Source organism: Mustela nivalis (genome assembly GCF_964662115.1).
Source record: "Mustela nivalis genome assembly, chromosome: 19".
NCBI classification, from domain to species: Eukaryota; Metazoa; Chordata; class Mammalia; order Carnivora; family Mustelidae; genus Mustela; species Mustela nivalis.
In genome coordinates, this window is record NC_139038.1 from 1,766,876 (window position 1) to 1,783,644 (window position 16,769).

At 54.9% G+C, this 16,769-nt stretch overlaps 1 protein-coding gene across 12 annotated transcripts in view; it reads right to left on the reverse strand.

Moving 5' to 3' along the window:
• The window catches only part of IQCE (IQ motif containing E), a 46,525-nt gene that overhangs the window by 8,887 nt on the left and 20,869 nt on the right, over positions 1-16,769 (reverse strand). For all 12 annotated transcript variants that reach the window (XR_014306292.1, XM_082713806.1, XM_082713811.1 and 9 more), the window contains 8 exons: positions 16,503-16,575; positions 16,278-16,327; positions 14,715-14,878; positions 13,279-13,334; positions 11,949-12,148; positions 9,959-10,063; positions 8,407-8,497; positions 4,311-4,478 (listed from right to left, as the gene is read on the reverse strand). Coding sequence is in view for 11 of the 12 variants with exons in the window: in XM_082713806.1 (XP_082569932.1) it covers positions 4,311-4,478; positions 8,407-8,497; positions 9,959-10,063; positions 11,949-12,148; positions 13,279-13,334; positions 14,715-14,878; positions 16,278-16,327; positions 16,503-16,575 (907 nt within the window). In the remaining variant the exon portion in view is untranslated. The remainder of the gene's footprint in view (positions 1-4,310; positions 4,479-8,406; positions 8,498-9,958; positions 10,064-11,948; positions 12,149-13,278; positions 13,335-14,714; positions 14,879-16,277; positions 16,328-16,502; positions 16,576-16,769) is intronic.

A 16,769-nucleotide genomic window follows, 5' to 3' on the forward strand; every position in this document is an offset into this window, starting at 1 on the left:
TTACGAATTAACACGAGGATAAACTTTCCCACAATACGGCATTTGTGTTCTCATCCTGGCCCTGCCACCGTCTCCACAGATGGAAAGCACAGCCGGGGTACCAGGGCGCACCCCTCACTGAGAGTCTGTGGAGGGCTCTGGGGTCCCTGTCCTCCCCTGCCTGGCAGACAGTGCGGCGGGAGCCAGCAGCTATAACCAGATGGCCAGGCTTCTCCAGGCGAGCCACAGTTAAAGACAAGCCTCGTTGCTGGCGCCCACGGCTCTCAGCCAACCTGCGGCAGCTCTCCAGGAGACGCGACCACGAGTACCACCGTGGGCACTTGTCTTCAGTCCCACGTGAGGAAGCCCCTTCCCCCAGCCGGAGCTGTCCCGACAGGGGGGCCCACTCTGGATGGTCATACAGTGGCTGAGCCCCCGCCTGCTGGAGAAGCTACGAAGCTTCCCTTCACAGGTCAGGTCACTGGCTCCCGAATCTGACCCATCCTCAGAAACACCCAGGGACTGGAGAAAACAAAATTCAGCCACACCCACGGCTGAACAGTGAAGCCCGAGTCCTTCTGGTGTGGAAACCTCAGGATGATGCACGTGTCATGGGGTTCAAGGGCCACAGTCCCTGAAACATACACCTGCCAGCTCCACGACATCGATGATGTCGATCAGAATGCATGGCCCCTGCCTTTAAAGAAGAGTATGTCCCTCGACAGATTAAGGGAACGCGGAGTATGAGGACCAGCGGGATGTACAGTGAATGAATGAATGAGTGGACGAACGTTTAATCACAGTAACGATCAAGACCGGCAAAGACTGCTCAGAGGAGGACAGTGCCAGCGAGGATGTGGGGTGCGCTGCAGGATGAGGAAGTCCAACAGGAAGCCTGGAAAGAGCGTAAGTGCAGGAGTGGAAATATGCTGTGACTTGAGAAAGAAGGAAAAGCCATGTTGCCCACAGAAATGGACCTTGAGTGGAGGAGGCATGTTGGACCGCGGCCGGCCTCTGGCCCTGTTGAGGGCAGCCTGCGGCTCACCTCAAAGCACTGGCTGGGTGGGCTTGGGCGGGTCCTGGGCTTCCTCCTCACAGCCGCAGAAACCCCTGTACCCCGAGGGGAATCTGAGATGTGCAGACCAAGAGGACCCTGGACTGAGGTCCCAGGACCCCCAAGTCCAAACAAGTGGCCTTTCAAATGCTTTATTCTCAGATGTGGGTATGTGCATTTGATTTTCCTGAGTTGTTTTAACGCAGAATCCTGAAGAAAGGACTCAACTCATGAGTCAAGAAGGCAGCTGTGCCCAGCTCCCAGAAGGGCCAGCAGTGGGAGCCGGTGCAGGTAGCTAGGCCTGCCTGGGGGGTGGGGAGCAGTCAGCTAGGGCACTGCTCTTAGAGCACTTCATGTTTTGTCTTTTTTTAAAATTTTAAAAAAGATTTTATTTATTTATTTGACAGACAGAGATTACAAGTAGGCAGACAGGCAGGCAGAGAGAGCAAGAGGAGGAAGCAAGATCCCTGCTGAGCAGAGAGCCCAATGCGGGGCTTGATCTCAGGACTCTGGGATCATGACCTGAGCAGAACACAGAGGCTTAACCCACTGAGCCACTCAGGTGCCCCGTGTTTTGTCTTTTTAAAAACTAATTAATTAGGATGCCTGGGCGGCTCAGTTGGTTAAGTATCTGCCTTCAGCTCAGGTCATGATCTCAGGGTCCTGGGGTTAAGTCCCACATCGGGCTCCCTGCTCAGTGGGAAGCCTGCTTCTCCCTCTCTCTCTGTCTGCTGCTCTTTCTCTCTCTGTCAAGTAAATAAATAAAATCTTTAAAATGAAATAAAATAATTTAATTAGAGAGTTCTTTTATTACTTAATTTGAGAGAGACAGCATGAGCGAGCCGAAGGGCAGAGGGAGAGAATCACAAGCAGACTCCCCGCTGAGCGAGGAGCCCGATGGCGGGGCTCGATCCCAGGACCCTGAGATCATGCTCTGAGCTGATATCAAGAGTCAGCCATTCAGCCAACTGAGCCGTCCTTAATTTGTCTTAGTGAAGCAAAGGCCCCACGGGGAGAAGGGTGAAAGGTGAGGGGAAAAGCTGCACAGACAGTCAAGTGGCTCAGAAGTGGCAAGCACCACCCAGGTCTGGGCTGAGGAGGACGGGGAGCTTGGGACACCCTCTTGTGCAGAAAATAAGGGTGCGCCGGCAAGACCAGAGGCACCAGAGCCAGGCCCAAGCGCCCCCACAGATCAAGTATGCGACATGATGAACGTGAAAAGAAAAATGACACATTGATCTTAAAATTTAAAAGCAGCAGTGCTCCCTCCCCTGAGAGAGAGCAGGGGCAGAAGCCCGCTGGCCGCCATCCCTGGCTTGGAAATCAGCGCTCACTTAGTACTTAAAGAAAACAGCGAAGCTTTTAGCCTGCCTTTTTGGAAGACCGTGGAGCTGCGCCCCGCGGACCAGCCGATGAGGAAAACTGCTTTACAGAAGAGTGCCAGCCACTAAGTAGCGGGGGGATCTGAAGTCACCCCACAACCGTGTGAAAGATGGGCTGAGTTACGTGGCGTGAAGGGTATAGAGTCACTGGCACAGGGCTCACGGAGGCCACTCCCCCGACAGATGGATGGGCTCATTATCGAGGGCAAGGTGTTTCCTGAGAGCGGCAACATTATCCAGCACCCACAGTCACACACACGTGTGGGCGGGATTACCTAGCCTCATCCGGGCCTGGAGCACCTGGTCCCCAGCACCACCTGCGGGGACGTGCTCTGGCCAAACACGCCTCACCGGACCCGAGGCAACCTGTACACCTGACATGCCATGTACGGGGAAGTAAAGGGGACAGAGGAACAAGCTAAGGGCCACCCAAAGGACACAACTGGACAGAGGCAGGATGCGGGACGTCGGCCTGTGCTCTTCCAGAAGAACGTGACTTTCAAGAGAAAAGAAGGCGGGGGCTGATAAAGCACATTGCGCAGGTTTACACAACCAAAGAGGAAGCTTTTAATGGATGCAGGTCAAGGATCCGGGGTTGAAAAAGACAGCTGAGCGGCATCCTGGGTCACGGGGACAGATGTGACCGTGAGGCGGACACCAGAGGACTGAGAGAACTTTGGGCACATTTTGGGGTCTGATGGTGCGACATGTGGTCAGTGAGACGGCCTCATGCTTAGAGGACGCTGAAGGTTCACAGCATCTAAGACTCTCTCACACGGTTGTGCAAAGAGATGATCCGCATAGAAAAGAAACACGGCTGCGTGTTAACTACTGTCGAGTCGAGGTGGGGGCAAGCATTTGTGCTGGACCTTTGTGAATTCATGGAATTCTTTCAACTATTCTAAGTGTTCTGTACGTTGTCATAACAAAAGGTGGGAAGAAACCATAGTTGGAGAAACTCTACAGACAAAACCGGAACTAAGATCGTATGATATTCAGGCCGGTAGAGGACTCCAGAGTTTCTGTTGGTTCAGCTGGAGAGAAAGGGCCCTGCTGTGTTCTGCAGAACTGGGAGCTCTTTCCAGGCACACAGCTCGTTCAAGGAGATCGCCACCCCTACCCTGGGAGCTCAGGAGAGGGGCTCCATTCCTCCCTCCACGAGACAGCATGGAGGGTCCCCCAGGCTTCTCACCCATCCCCCCACGTCCCCCACCCTGGGCTCCTCTCTCATCCCCGAACTTCCCCACCTCCCATCGGCCCACTTGCCCCTGAGCTCGAAGGCACTCAGCACAGATCCACGGCTCCTCCTTTCCTGGGGCCTGAGACGTACATGCTCAGCCTGGTGGGTGGTCTTCCTGTCCCCTAATCTCCAGGGGCTGTCCTCCGAGGAGCAGCCATTCAAGGCAGGTTTGTCGTAGTCCCAGTAAAATGGACCACAGCTCAAGCTGCTGCCCCCCCCCCCAGACAACCCCAGAAGAGGGGCTACTCTGGGGGCTTGAATTTCCAGCTGTTTCTGCAATGGACGCATCTGCCTGGGGACCCTGTGCTTGGGCCGGACACGGGGCAGTGATTCCAGAGCAGGTCTCCCTGGCAGCCCGCCACCAGGCCACTGTGTTCTCCCGGTCCATGGGCCAACAGAGGCTTCCGGGTGAGACACCGCCATTTTCCACTGGCCAACGACCCCCGCCCTCAACCCCGAGGAAGAGCTGAAATGGAAACCTCCCCTTCCTTCCTGCAAGACCGAGTCCTTCCATGGCAGGTCCGGGTGCTGGTCTGTCCCTCAGCCCCCATGTCGCCTCTCTGGCCGCATCTAGTCCATCCTGCATTTCCACCCACGCGCGTGGCGCCCAGCCCGTAGCCCACGCAGCACAGGGACGGCCTCCACGGTCTCTCACCTGGCGTCGGTACACCTTCCACCGGGTCTGCAGGATCCTGGCTGCTGTGTCTCTTCGCCCCTCCGAGCAGCTAGAGGGGGGCCGGGAGCCCTCCTCGCTTGTATCTGGCTCCCAGTCCTGCTGAGAGGGCCTGCTGGTGGGAAGGGAAGGTCGGGGTTCTTCTGGGGTCTGCAGAAATTCAAGGTGTAAAGGACGGTTAAGCTAGGCAGGGAAGATGGGGAGCGGGTCAGGCGGCGGGATGGCGGCAGGATGGCGGCGGAACACGGACGGAGCTCATCAGGCTAGACTCTACAATGCGGAGGAGAAATCTGTTGGTTCGGCACGCTGTACGGCTAACAGCATCCCCGCAGAAACAACGTATAGCTAATAAACAACTGAAGGTCGGTTTTCATCCCCCTTCCGACCCAGTGTGGAGGTGCTCCCCTAGGAGGACAGCACAGCGACGCCACCTGTGGGTTGTGGCCCCTTACTAGCTCTGACGTACGTCCCGAGCTCAGGGACACGTTGTGTGTTATTGCAAGGTCTACCTGTTTTTCGGGGGTCCTGTGTTTGGTCTTTCTTTTAGTCTGAGACTCTGACAGAAACAGGACCTCTGTGATGAAAGGCATTGGATTTCTAGCTGGGTTTTCCCAGTAAAAAGAAGCAAGAATTGCTATTTTGACCATTGAAATAACCCCGATTTCTACCATACTCGAGGGCCCAAATTTATTTTCTTCAGGGACATTTCTCGATAACAATCAGCACACCAGACTGTCCTTCCTCACCACTAGGGACACATGTAGAGAGGAGACTGCCCTTCAGAAGACCAAAAATGGGGGCACCTGGGTGGCTCAGTAGGTTCGGCCTAGGTCATGATCTCGGAGTCCTGGGATTGAGCCCCACATTGGGCTCTCTGCTCAGTGGGGAGCCTGCTTCTCCCTCTCTCTCTCTGCCTGCCTCTCTGCCTACTTGTGATCTCTCTCTGTCAAATAGATAAAGTCTTAAAAAAAAAAGACCAAAAATGTTAAAAACTGTGAAGCTGTTTTTAACTGAGGCACCCGGGCCCCACCGAGCAGATCAGTCACTGTCACCAGTCCCTCTGGTGCACCAGGTACTTCCCGCTGAGATCCCTGGCATCCCACTGGAGAGGCCCGTGTCCTTCCCTAACACACCCCCACATCGCTGCTTCTCTGGAGCGACATGAAACCTGTCACCACATGGCCCATCCCAGTGTGAGCAAGACAGTCACAGGAGTCACCTAAGATAAAAGGAACATGCACTCAAAAACTCTTGCAAACAGCTAAAAGAATTTTACACTTTGATAGACATAGAAACTCCTCAAGGCGACTGTTAGAAACTGCCCCCACCATCACCCTGCTTAAACCTACGACATCCCGATGCTAAGAACTGAATCCCGCATTTGGAAATGCTTCTCCAGCAGGAAAACACCCAAAGCCTGTTACAATGACACGCACGCCTGTAGAAAATTCCAACAATGCTAGCAGTAAAACAGTTCCCGGATGTCACCGCATAGAAGTAGCCGCACTTTGGTAATCTGTTCGGACGTTTTTCCAGGTGTAAGTTTTTTCTAACTTCAGGGGATCAATGCTATGACCTTCTCTGGAGGACAGGGTCACAGGCAGCTTTCGGAGTCAGCAGACAGAGAACCCGATCTCCTCTGGCGGTGGCTGGACAGTGTCCCTGTGTCCTGCTGTCCCACCAGCAGATGCACCGCGCTCACCCATGGGTCTCCTGTCCATGGTGTCTACACCACGACCACGGGGCTGCACCTAACGTCCTTGTTCCTGTAGCTGTGTGGACAGCACGGCTCCCTCCCTCGGCCTAGTCTGTGAATGAACGGTGGGGTCTGAGACCCACTCCTGCCTTTTATGGGGACACCAAACCTCCAGGTTGGATACGATGTCCCAGTGAGCACTGACTGTAACTCCAATGCCAGGCAAACGTGAAGGCCCTGCAGGGGACGCAGACACAGTGATTAAGGATGTCATCCCTTGAGGAAAATAACATTCATCGGGGCTTCCTCTCGACATGGCCACAGGGCCTCACACTGAGTTAGTGGAGGATCAAGATCCCGAGTTGGTGGGATTAGCAGGGACAGCAGCACGCTTGTGGTTAGGGGCTCAGAGAAGCGGGCCTGGGCCTCAGGACTTCTATGACCTCCTGGAGGTCAGCGTGAGGGCTGGAGGGGCGAGGGGCCCGCAGCTGGGGCCACCTTCTCGATGGCAGCTGCACGTCAGTCCCTGGGGTGGACACCACGCTACCATGACTCCATCTCTGGAGAGCGCTGAAGAGACAATAGGGGAAACTTCCTTTCCTTCCCACATGAGTGTCTGCAGGAACCCCCAGCGGGCCTCCCTGCAGAGGACAGTCTTCAAGAACCAGAGAAATTAAGATAAGCTGAAGAATCTCCATTGAGTTCTGTCAGGTGCTTCCCCAGGGATCAGGATCACGGACAAGTCACTGGTGGGCAAGCGCTGCTGTTTCAGAGCCCAGGGAGTACCTGTGTGGGAAGCAAGGGACCCCCACTGGCGACACGGCCCCTGGGGATACATAAGCTCGTCTCTGCCACACACGTGGCATCCCTGGCCTCCTGGCTGCCCAGCGCCGACAGCAGGTGTGGACCTGTAGGGGAGCATGGGGTCCCCTGGAGAGTGACAGTTGCGCAGAGTGGCTTGCTTCAGGATGTGCGATGTTCACCAAAGCACTGGAAAAACCAGCACGGAAACGCATCCCACGGAGAACACAACAGTATGCTTTACCGAGCAGCAGAAACAGTTTCCAGAGGGATCGGGAAGAATTCACAGCGTCTGTCCCTCACACTTGGCCATCCAGTACCAAGGCTGCACTGCAAACTGGGAGGTGGGGGGCTCCTGCCAGCACATGCCATGCCTCTGCCTTCCCGAGCCTCCCAGGGAAGCTGCAGCCGTTCTCGATTTGCAGCCAGAGCTGTACTCATCATCTCCAGATCCCGACTTCCAGCTCTTTCCCAGTTTCGAAGCACATGGTGTCGTGCAGTCAAAGGGCCTCCGGGTGGAGACTCCAGCCAGTAAGCCTGAGAAGCTGGCCCAGATTCCAGCACCACCCTCCGCAGAGACTCCCCCCTGGTGACCATCTCCATCAAGTCACTGGCTATAAAACAGGAAGTCGCCTTCCGAAGTAATAGAACTCCTTGGCTGAAGTGTGCACCAGGCGAAGCCCCGCCGTCCTGGTGGGCCCCCTGGTGTTACCACGTCAGCAGCAAACAGACAGACAGAAGCTCGTGGAAAGGGACCGCAGACAGGCCGCCATGTGTCCTCTACCATCTCACACACTAACCACCTTGGCGCCAGCTACCTGTGGGGGTGTCCTCTGGGGAAACAGGGCAGCCCCAGGATTGTAATACCTCTGTTGTTTGTATGAACAGATTACACCCACCATCTGAGAAAGCCCATCAGCTGGACGTCCAAGTGCAAGTGGCACCGGGCCAATAGGCACCAGAGGGCTTTTGAGTGGTGCCAGCCAAGCCCCTCACGGCCACACAGGTCACCTCAGCTGCAGCTGCCTTCACGAGAGGACGGGGACAGGACGGTGGGAGCCCACACCAACCTCTCACCTTGAACCCGTCATTTGCCACACACTCATTCAACACCTGGACGAGCGCACAACTCAGTGGCAGGCACGGGCCCCCGCAAAGACACCCCACCATAGCAAGCGCCCTCCCCTCCAGGCCGTGTCGTCATAGTTTGAAACTCCCACGAAACACACGGGGCGGGGGGCAGGAGGTCCTTGCTCAGCGCCACTCCTTCTCACCCATGAATGGACACCCCCTTGTTGGACAATTAGACTTTCTGCTTATGTCACGTCTGGGGAAGACCTTCACTCGGCTTCATTATCCAAGACTTAAACCCTCATTCAAAAGTCACTTAACTGACAACAGATGGGTTCAGAACCCCAGATTCAATACACACCATTGATGAAGACAGACAGGGATGATAAAGGGGAACTGGACCGTTAGCGTCGGAGTCAGGACAGCCAGGGACAGACCCCACAGAACCATCAAGGCCTGGCCAAGAGCCCCGCGGTGCCCGCACAGGTCTGAAACCCCGCTGAGCCATACCTCGGGACTCCTCTCCACGGGGTCATTTCTCTCTTCTCTCCTGATTTCTTCCAGTTCTTGACACTTCTTCGTAAGTGTTTGAATTTCCTCTCTAAAGCAGGAGGGGACAGATGACATATTACTCATCATCATGTGGCGGCCCCTGCCTGTATGGGATGGCAGGGAGGGCCGCCCGCAGGGCTGGCAAGGCCACCCCTTGTGCCATGATGTGGGGCCCCACTACCAACCCCCTGCCCCTCGGGTGGGATGAGGTCCCCATTGTGGGACTGCACTCTGCGGCCTGTGTCCACAGCTAGGCCTACAGCCCTGAGAGGGCAGAGCCAGAGGATCCCCGGGCTGGCACCACCTCGGGCACGTGGGAAGAACTGGACAGACCATGATGGCAGGAGGGACACATGGGAAGGCAGCACTTGGGGTTTCCAGCACACGGTGTGCATGAATGCAAATGCATCTTGCGTCCTCGCTACGGGTCTCAAAAGGTGACAGAAGAACAGCTTTTCCCTGTGCACCTGCCCCTTCTGTCTCCTTCAGTCCCGCTTTCTGACAAAACCTAGTCCTGGTTCTCCAGAAGATAAATATTCTTTTTTTTTAAGATTTTATTTATTTATTTGACAGACAGAGATCACAGGTAGGCAGAGAGGGAGAGAGAAGCAGGCTCCCTGCAGAGCAGAGAGCCCAATGTGGGGCTTTATCCCAGGACCCTCAGATCATGACCTGAGCCGAAGGCAGAGGCTTAAACCACCAAGCCACTCAGGCACCCCCGGAAGATAAATATTCTTATTCGTTCCAGCAATCTGTGTCTTCCTCAGTATTCTGAGCACTGAATGGTTCCTCTCAGTGTTTGAACTTACTTTTGGGGGCATTTCTCACTGAGGTAAAGCTCGTAGAATGTAAAATTCACAGAGTAAAATACAGGATGAAATGGGTTTCCTTGCACTCATGGCTTTGTGCCATCGCCACCAACTCTAGGACTCTCCTGTCACCCTGAAGGAGCCCGGGCCCGTCAGCCACCCCTTCCCACTTCCCTGTCCCGCACCCTCTCTCCAAGACTTTGTCTGTGTGTGCCAGGATTGTTCGGTGCCTGGCGCTTCCTGTCTGCTTCCTTCATGCAGCCCAATGTATGGCAGGCTCGCTCACTGCTGTCCCGTGTGTCAGAACATAGTCCTTTCTATCTCTTCATGTGGACAAACTACTGTTTGTTATCTGTGCCTCAGCTGATGGGCCTGGGCTGATGGGCCTGGAGCTCTGTCCCCAGTTTTGGGGTGTGAGCAATGACCCTGATGGTGCGGGAGGTCCCACCCCGGGAGTCCTGATCCGAGGGGTGTCAGCGAGGGGTGCGTGCAGAGGCAAACCCCCGCCTGGTGGGGAAGAGCGCTTTCCCAGAACCGGGACTTTTACTCGGAGGACCCGATCAGGACACGGCGGGGCGGGGCACGGGGCGGACCTGCTTTGGGGCTGCATGCAAACTGTTCCAGAAGCTGCATGGAGGCAGGACGGGAGATGCCTGGAACCCCGTGATCTCCTGACAGCCCGAGAGTCCTGGCACACTCACCTCAGAGCCTCCTCTCTCCCTCGTCTCTCCTCTTCGCCTCCCTTCATGCCTTCCAGCTCCTTCCGCAGCTCGGCATTGGTCTGCATAAGCTGCTTCACCTCCAACCTGAGTGCACAGAACCACAGACCTTCAGTGTTCATGAAAACAGGGGGCTAGGTTGCACTGATAGCCACAGAGCAGGAAGAGCTCTCCGAAAACACCAGCCGCCCGACTTCCTTTCTTATGACAGTTGATGGACAGAGGTGCTCACTGATTAGCCCATGGAGCCAGGAACACACCCAAACAGGCCTGCCACCCCGGCCATGGTGTGGTTCCGCCAGATATTTAGTGAGCACCTGCTATGTGCCCGTGACGGTTAGGTGCCCGGGATACAGGGGTGACGAGCTGCGACCCCAGACAAGCTGGAATAATGTGTTATCCCAAGAGTTACACAGCACGTGACCCTGAGATGAGTGATCAGAGGGTCCACCCTGCACTGCACAGGGCTGCTGTCTGAGCCGAACCATTGAGAACGGGGGGTGGGGGGCACCCAGGACCTCCAAACACATTGCTTCCCAACGAGGTTTCCCGGGTCCCACAGGTGGCACGTGGCTAAGAACATTGCTCCGACACAAGACCTCAGTCTGACCTCAGCTCCATAGCTCACTGCTGTGTGGCCTAACTTTTCAAGGTCCCTTAATCTCCTTATGAATCAGAGGGAACACCCTGAGTGTTCCACAGAGCGCCTGTCACAGAGCAAGGGCTGGTTAAGTGTAAGGTTTTATCACGCCAGGTGACAGCTGAAGAGATTATTAGAGACATGATTTACCTTTCGAAATGACTAGCTCAATTATTAAAATCCTTCATGAAACACTAATTCTTACAAAGAACCTACCAATTTGCAGAGATGCATTTGGATTGGAGGAGTAAGAACAGGTGGGGTGTGAAAGAATTTTCCTCTGCTGTAAACAGAAAGCAGCAGAGAGTAGACAAGGAGTCAGCTAGGGAGTCCTTCTGAGACCTAAATGTGCACAGGAATTGCCAGGGGACCTCATTAGACACAGAGTCAGATTCAGGAGATCTAGGTCTGACGAGGTTCTGCATCTCTAACCAGCTCCCACGTGGGAGGAGATAAAATTCTGCATCTCTAACTAGATCCCCCTCCATGGGGCCTAGAGTCTGCATCTCTAACTAGATCCCCCTCCATGGGGCCTAGAGTCTGCATCTCTAACCAGATTCCCTGATGGGCAGGGCCTAGGTTCTAAACCTCTCACCAGCTCCCAAGTGGGCGGGGCCTAGGTTCTGCATCTCTCACCAGCTCTCAGGTGGGTGGGGCCTAGGTTCTGCATCTCTCACCAGCTCCCAGGTGATGGTGAGGCTATGGCCTTCCAGGCCATACTCAGAGAGATAAACCCCACCTCAGAAGATATGAATTTGGCTTATTTATGACACAACTGCGACTAGAGAAGCCACAAGTAAACAGCAGAGGAGACAGACATGTTTTTAGTAGGACTACAGATCAAGACACTAGAGAACAAACGGTGAACAAGCATAATCTGGAGACTTTGCCTTTCAAACTCTCAGGGTCACACCAACCACAGCATTTATGTCTTATTTGGTATTTAGACTGGGTATCACAAACACATTATTGACTCTCTAAACCACTCTGCCTAAGATCTAACTGATGGCCTATCTACTTTGTACAAATCGATGAAAGTAAATTCTTCTCTAAAAAATAATTTGGAAGTCACTCTGGAGTTCAGCACGAACAGATTTAAATGATACCTCCCCTTCTTCCAGTGACATAATATGGTCAATTAATGTCTTCTTTTTACCACTAAAGTGACTTCTACTTCATAAGCAAAATATAGGAAGTTTCTGAATCATATAAGACTACAGCAACAACTACTACGAGGAGCTGAGCGTTTCTCCTGAATTCTCCAGAATGGCTGGACTCTAGCCACAACCCCCTCCCAGGGGCACGGGGTGCCGGCCGTACCCCACAACCTACTCTTTCTCCTGCAGCTGCATCTGTAGGGCATTCCGCTCGCCCTTCAGGCTCCGCATGGCCCCCCGGAGACGCTCGCTGTCCTCCTGCCGGTCACCTCGAGGCTGCCTGGGCACGGCAGAGCTGGATGCAGAGGGCACCACGGCATTTGAGTTGACCACTTCGGAAGTATGGGACTTGGGGCTTTCCATCGAACTTATTTTCTAGAGGCAACACAGGCATTTTTAAAAGATATTCTTTCTCATTTTACTTTGCGGTTATGAAACCCAAGGAAGAGATGAGGGAAACTCAAGCACAGCTATGGGACCGCGTGTGGCCTCACAACCCCAGGACAGCTCCACCTTGTGGGAGCCTGTCGGAAGGGGAGCCTGTCGGGGAAGTAAAGGGAACCGGGCCAGCAGAGCCCAGCCTGGGGCGGGCAGGGGGCAAGGCGCCATTCATGAAACAGAACACGGGCACAGGAGGTGAATTCATAAGCTTCTTTTCTTTGTGCTCATTTACCCTAGTGTTTCCTTAGGATTTCTGGGACTTTCAATCTCTGCGCTTTCATCCTGAGTGATAGCCCAGCTGTGCCAGCGGAGAGCTACGAAGCCCTGCAGCCTGCCTGATGCTAGCCCCTCTCAGTCTCAGGCGAGAAAGCGCCATCCCGCGTCACATCTGAGCCACCTCCGGTTGACTCTGTTCCCAGCGAGCTTTGTTTTCAAAATACCCACAATATATAGAAACAGCTTGGGTTTTGCTGCTGTGTAAATACGCAGAACTGTTTTGTTAAATACTTCCCTCTAGGTTTACTCTGCTTGGCCCAACAAGTGGGCAGCCCTCACAATTTTGCCAGGCTACTCAGAAGAAGCTGAAACTTTGGGCCAGCTCCAGTAGAATCTGGCTGATTACTGACCAGAGGAGTGAGATCGATTTTACAGATTCAAATCTCCCCTGTTTTCTGGTGGATGGACTGTTTCCTGAGGACTCAGACACACAGACTGGTGGGTGAGCAGCCACAGAAACCCACACACACTCATCAGGCTGGGTCTCCCATCACCTGCCTCTGTCGCCAGTCACACACAGAGTCTGAAACCATGTGCCACGTGACCATGGCATTGCCCCCTGTGACACCAGGGACGGGAGAGGCACAAGGCATGGGTCTCAGCCAGACCTGCGAGAAGCCTGCCCTGGGCGCCATCCGTAGACAGCCACTGTGCATTCACATGTTCACTCCAAGTGTCCTGTGAGCAAAGGTCTCCTCTGTGTCCCCACTTTATAAGCTGCCTGGCTCTTCCTTTAGCATGAGCAGGTCCGAAAGGGTAAAAGGTGAGCTGAGAGGCACACCACTCACTTTTTCCAGCTCTGCGATCCGTCTCAGCAGCCGGGGCTTACTCCATTCCACATAACCTGATGGAAGCAACGGTTTTAAGAGACAGACCTCCTACAACCATCCCGCTGGCCCTTTCAGCCCGAGCCCCCCGTCTCAAGCACGACCTGCAAGTTTCTCCTTCCATAGCCAGCTGCAAAGCCAGGAGACCCCCCACCTGGCAGATGCTTATAAGCCAAAAGGTGCCTTCCTGGGAAGGATTCTGTCCCCCACACTGCGGCGCTGTCCCTCGTGGGCCATCCAGTCCTGATTCTACCCGTCAGGCTTGGCCCCATCCGTCCAAGACAGTCTTTCTCAAGGTCACACGAAACCGCTTTGCCCTATCCTCTACCCCCCTCCCTCCTTCCAGCATTTCCTTCTGTGGTGCTCCTAGCTCTGCGGGCCATCTCGCCGGCCACTGGCAACCATGCTTGGGCTCACCCTCACCTCGCCCTCTGCACACTGCTGAGTATGTCTATGGCTGCACCCTGGGCCCGCCTCGGCTCCACTCACTCTCCGGTGCTCTGAATCCCACTCAGGTCCTCTGCTGGCTGGGGAACACCTGCCGAAGCCTCCACCCTGAATCAGTGATACGTCCCGCACCCATGGGGACAGCTATTCCATGCAACAGACTGGACTCATTCCCTTCCCCCATAGCCACCCCTCTCTGTCACCTCCACCTCAGTAAAGGACATCGTCCTTTTGGGCACTCAGATAAAAGCCCTGGAGCCTGGCTCCTCCCTTCTCTCAGAGGCTGCAACAGATCTCCCAAAGGCATCCGGAACCTGGCCACCTCTTACCCCCCAAGGTGCCACCCTGCTCCGGGTTGCCAGCAGCTACCGCGAGGACACCGCAGAAGTCCCGTCTCCCTACAGTCCACTCGGCACAGAAGCTGGTCTTCTCCCCTCAGCCGAAACCCCAGGGGCCTAGGCCTGGGCTCCACAGCCCTGTCCTGCGTCCGACCCCATGCCTTGTCTCATTGCCACCAGCCTCCCACTGCTGCCACATGCTGGGCACGCTGGTTCTGGGCCTGGCTGTCCCTCGCCTGTCCCAGCTCTGGCAGCTGTCACTGTCCCCGAAGCCCTTATTCACACACCACTGTCCCTGACACTTGCTACCACCTGACCCGTGATTGATGGGTTGGCCTCTCGATCCCCTCCAGTACGATGCTGCCCCCACGAGGGACATCTGCTTTCATTCCCTACTCGATGTCGCTTCCTAGAAGGGCGCCTGGCACACAGCAGGCGCTCCTTACATTGGGGAAGTGCTACATTGGGGAAGTGCGCATCTGCATTCGTGGCAGCTGAACTAGGGCCTCGGGGACACAGCGGGAGGGCCAGGATGCTCCCATGGCCTCTGCCCGCATCTTCCCTCCAAGAACCGGCCACGCAGCCTCTCCTGGGTGGCTCTGGGGACCGCACCCTTCGTGGTGGAGATGGTGGGGGAGTTGCTCAGCACGCGGTCCAGATCTTCCTTCAGGCTCTGGTTTTCTTCTGTGAGCTCCTGGACACTCCGGGACAAGCTTAGGAGGGCGCTGCTCACTTTTTTCTGCCTTTTGAGGCCCATTTTCTTCTCCCCGGGAGGCCTGGGAATAACAAAGCCAAGGGCTAGGTTTGAGCTCCTAAAGCGGCTTTATAAATGCCTGCAAAGAGGGGTGGGCACATGACAGCTTGTCCCTGGCTCAGAGTGGCCTCTGCTGATGTTTGCTGTGGAACAGGGAACATGGACTTTGAGCCCCCAGGAAGCAAACTGCTATCCCCCAAACCGAATCCCATTCTCATTTGTAAATCTGCATAACAAGATGCTGTATTTGATACTAGTTATCTGTTCCAAACTGCATTGCTTAAAGACTGGGAACTTGCTCTCCGTCTGGTTACATAGATCCCTGTTTAATGATTCTGCGAAGTCCAACGTAACAGCCAATCCTCACGGTTTCGTTTCTGCATTTGCAAATTCAGCTACTGGCTAGAATTTATTTGTAAGCCCTGAATCGACTCTTGGGGTGCCTTTGAGGTTGCTCAGGGACAAGGGCAGGGGGCGGAAAGCCGGAAAGCTGGAGGGGTGAGCTCCTGGCAGGGGCGGGGTAGGATGGGGGTGGGGACCCCACCTTCCCCGTGGTCCCCACGTGCTCCACCATTGCACCTCCACCATCCGCTGAGTGCTCTCCCCCAATTTGTGCTGTGGCTGTGATCTCACGGTTTAAAACTACCCCCTCTGCCTGCACAACCCTCAGGGGCATCTCATGTTCCTAATCACGAGAAAGCACGTGTGCGTGTGTGCGATGCCACTCCGGGAATCCAGTATTTACCAAATAAGCCGTCTCTAAACAGAAATACACGCAGAAACAGGGCAGGTGATGATGTCGTGACCCGAGGCTCTAGGAACCTACTCTGCATGCCCACCCCGGAAAGCGACGGCTCAGTATTCAAGCAGGTCCGTGTTGGCAGACATTTCGCAGAACATACCTGCTGCGGACAGCAAGAATCAACTGTCCTTTATGGGAAAAGCTCGCCAATCCCAGAAGGGGAATAGGGAAGCCGTGCCTGACACAGGGTGAATGTTGGATACTCGTTCGCAGCTCAGCGCTGAGGCTGGTGACATGGCCAAATCTATGATAAGGGAATCTTCAAGATATGGAAACCCCCATGTCTCTACTAAGAAACTCCTCTGGGGAAGTGAACTTGTATTCTTTGTACTTGGTATTAAAGGTTCTGGACAAGGAAGGCCTGCTTTCGACAACAGTGTTAACTGCGTGCGGAAACCGTTCCGTAGCAGGAGCTAGGGACTGGGCACGTGTAGAGGTGAATGTGCCAGCACGTGGCCACTAGGAGGGGACATGGGTAATGGTCCCAAGCAGAAACACATCCACTAACACACCACACAGGTGCGGGCTCCAAAGAGGAGGGCACTGCGGGCTCCCACATGATGTCTGTGCTACTCCTAGGACCAAACACAAAACACGGCTCTCGCGGACAGGATCGTACTTCTTTCCTATGGGTTCGGAGCTTGCCAAGAGAGTCTGGAGACGGTGGATCTGTAAATACCAAATTAAAGTACATTACGATACAAATGAGCATGTAGACCTTTCTCCAAAACCAAGCTGAAACCAGATTCCTGATTTCCGCCTAGTTCCTGGGATTCACGTGCAAGCTAAGGGTCCCCGGGTGTAGCGGGACAACCCCCGACCCACCCTGGAGAAGGCCACGCACCTCCTCGTAGTAAGTCTCCATGGCAATCCTCATCTCTTCCAAATTAGTGGTCTTCATATCAGTCTGCAGCTTGCTAGAAACCCAAGTTCAGAGTTAGCGCGGCAGTGCCGCCAGCCCCAGGGGCAGACCAAGGGCTTCTGGGAACGTCAACCGGGGATGGCTTTGCGAGAGCTGTGGGCTGGGTGGGGAACCTCGCAGACTCGCATGGAGACCCACGGGAGGATCCTCACCCCTCAGGACCCCCTCTGTGTTGGACCCGCCACCTCC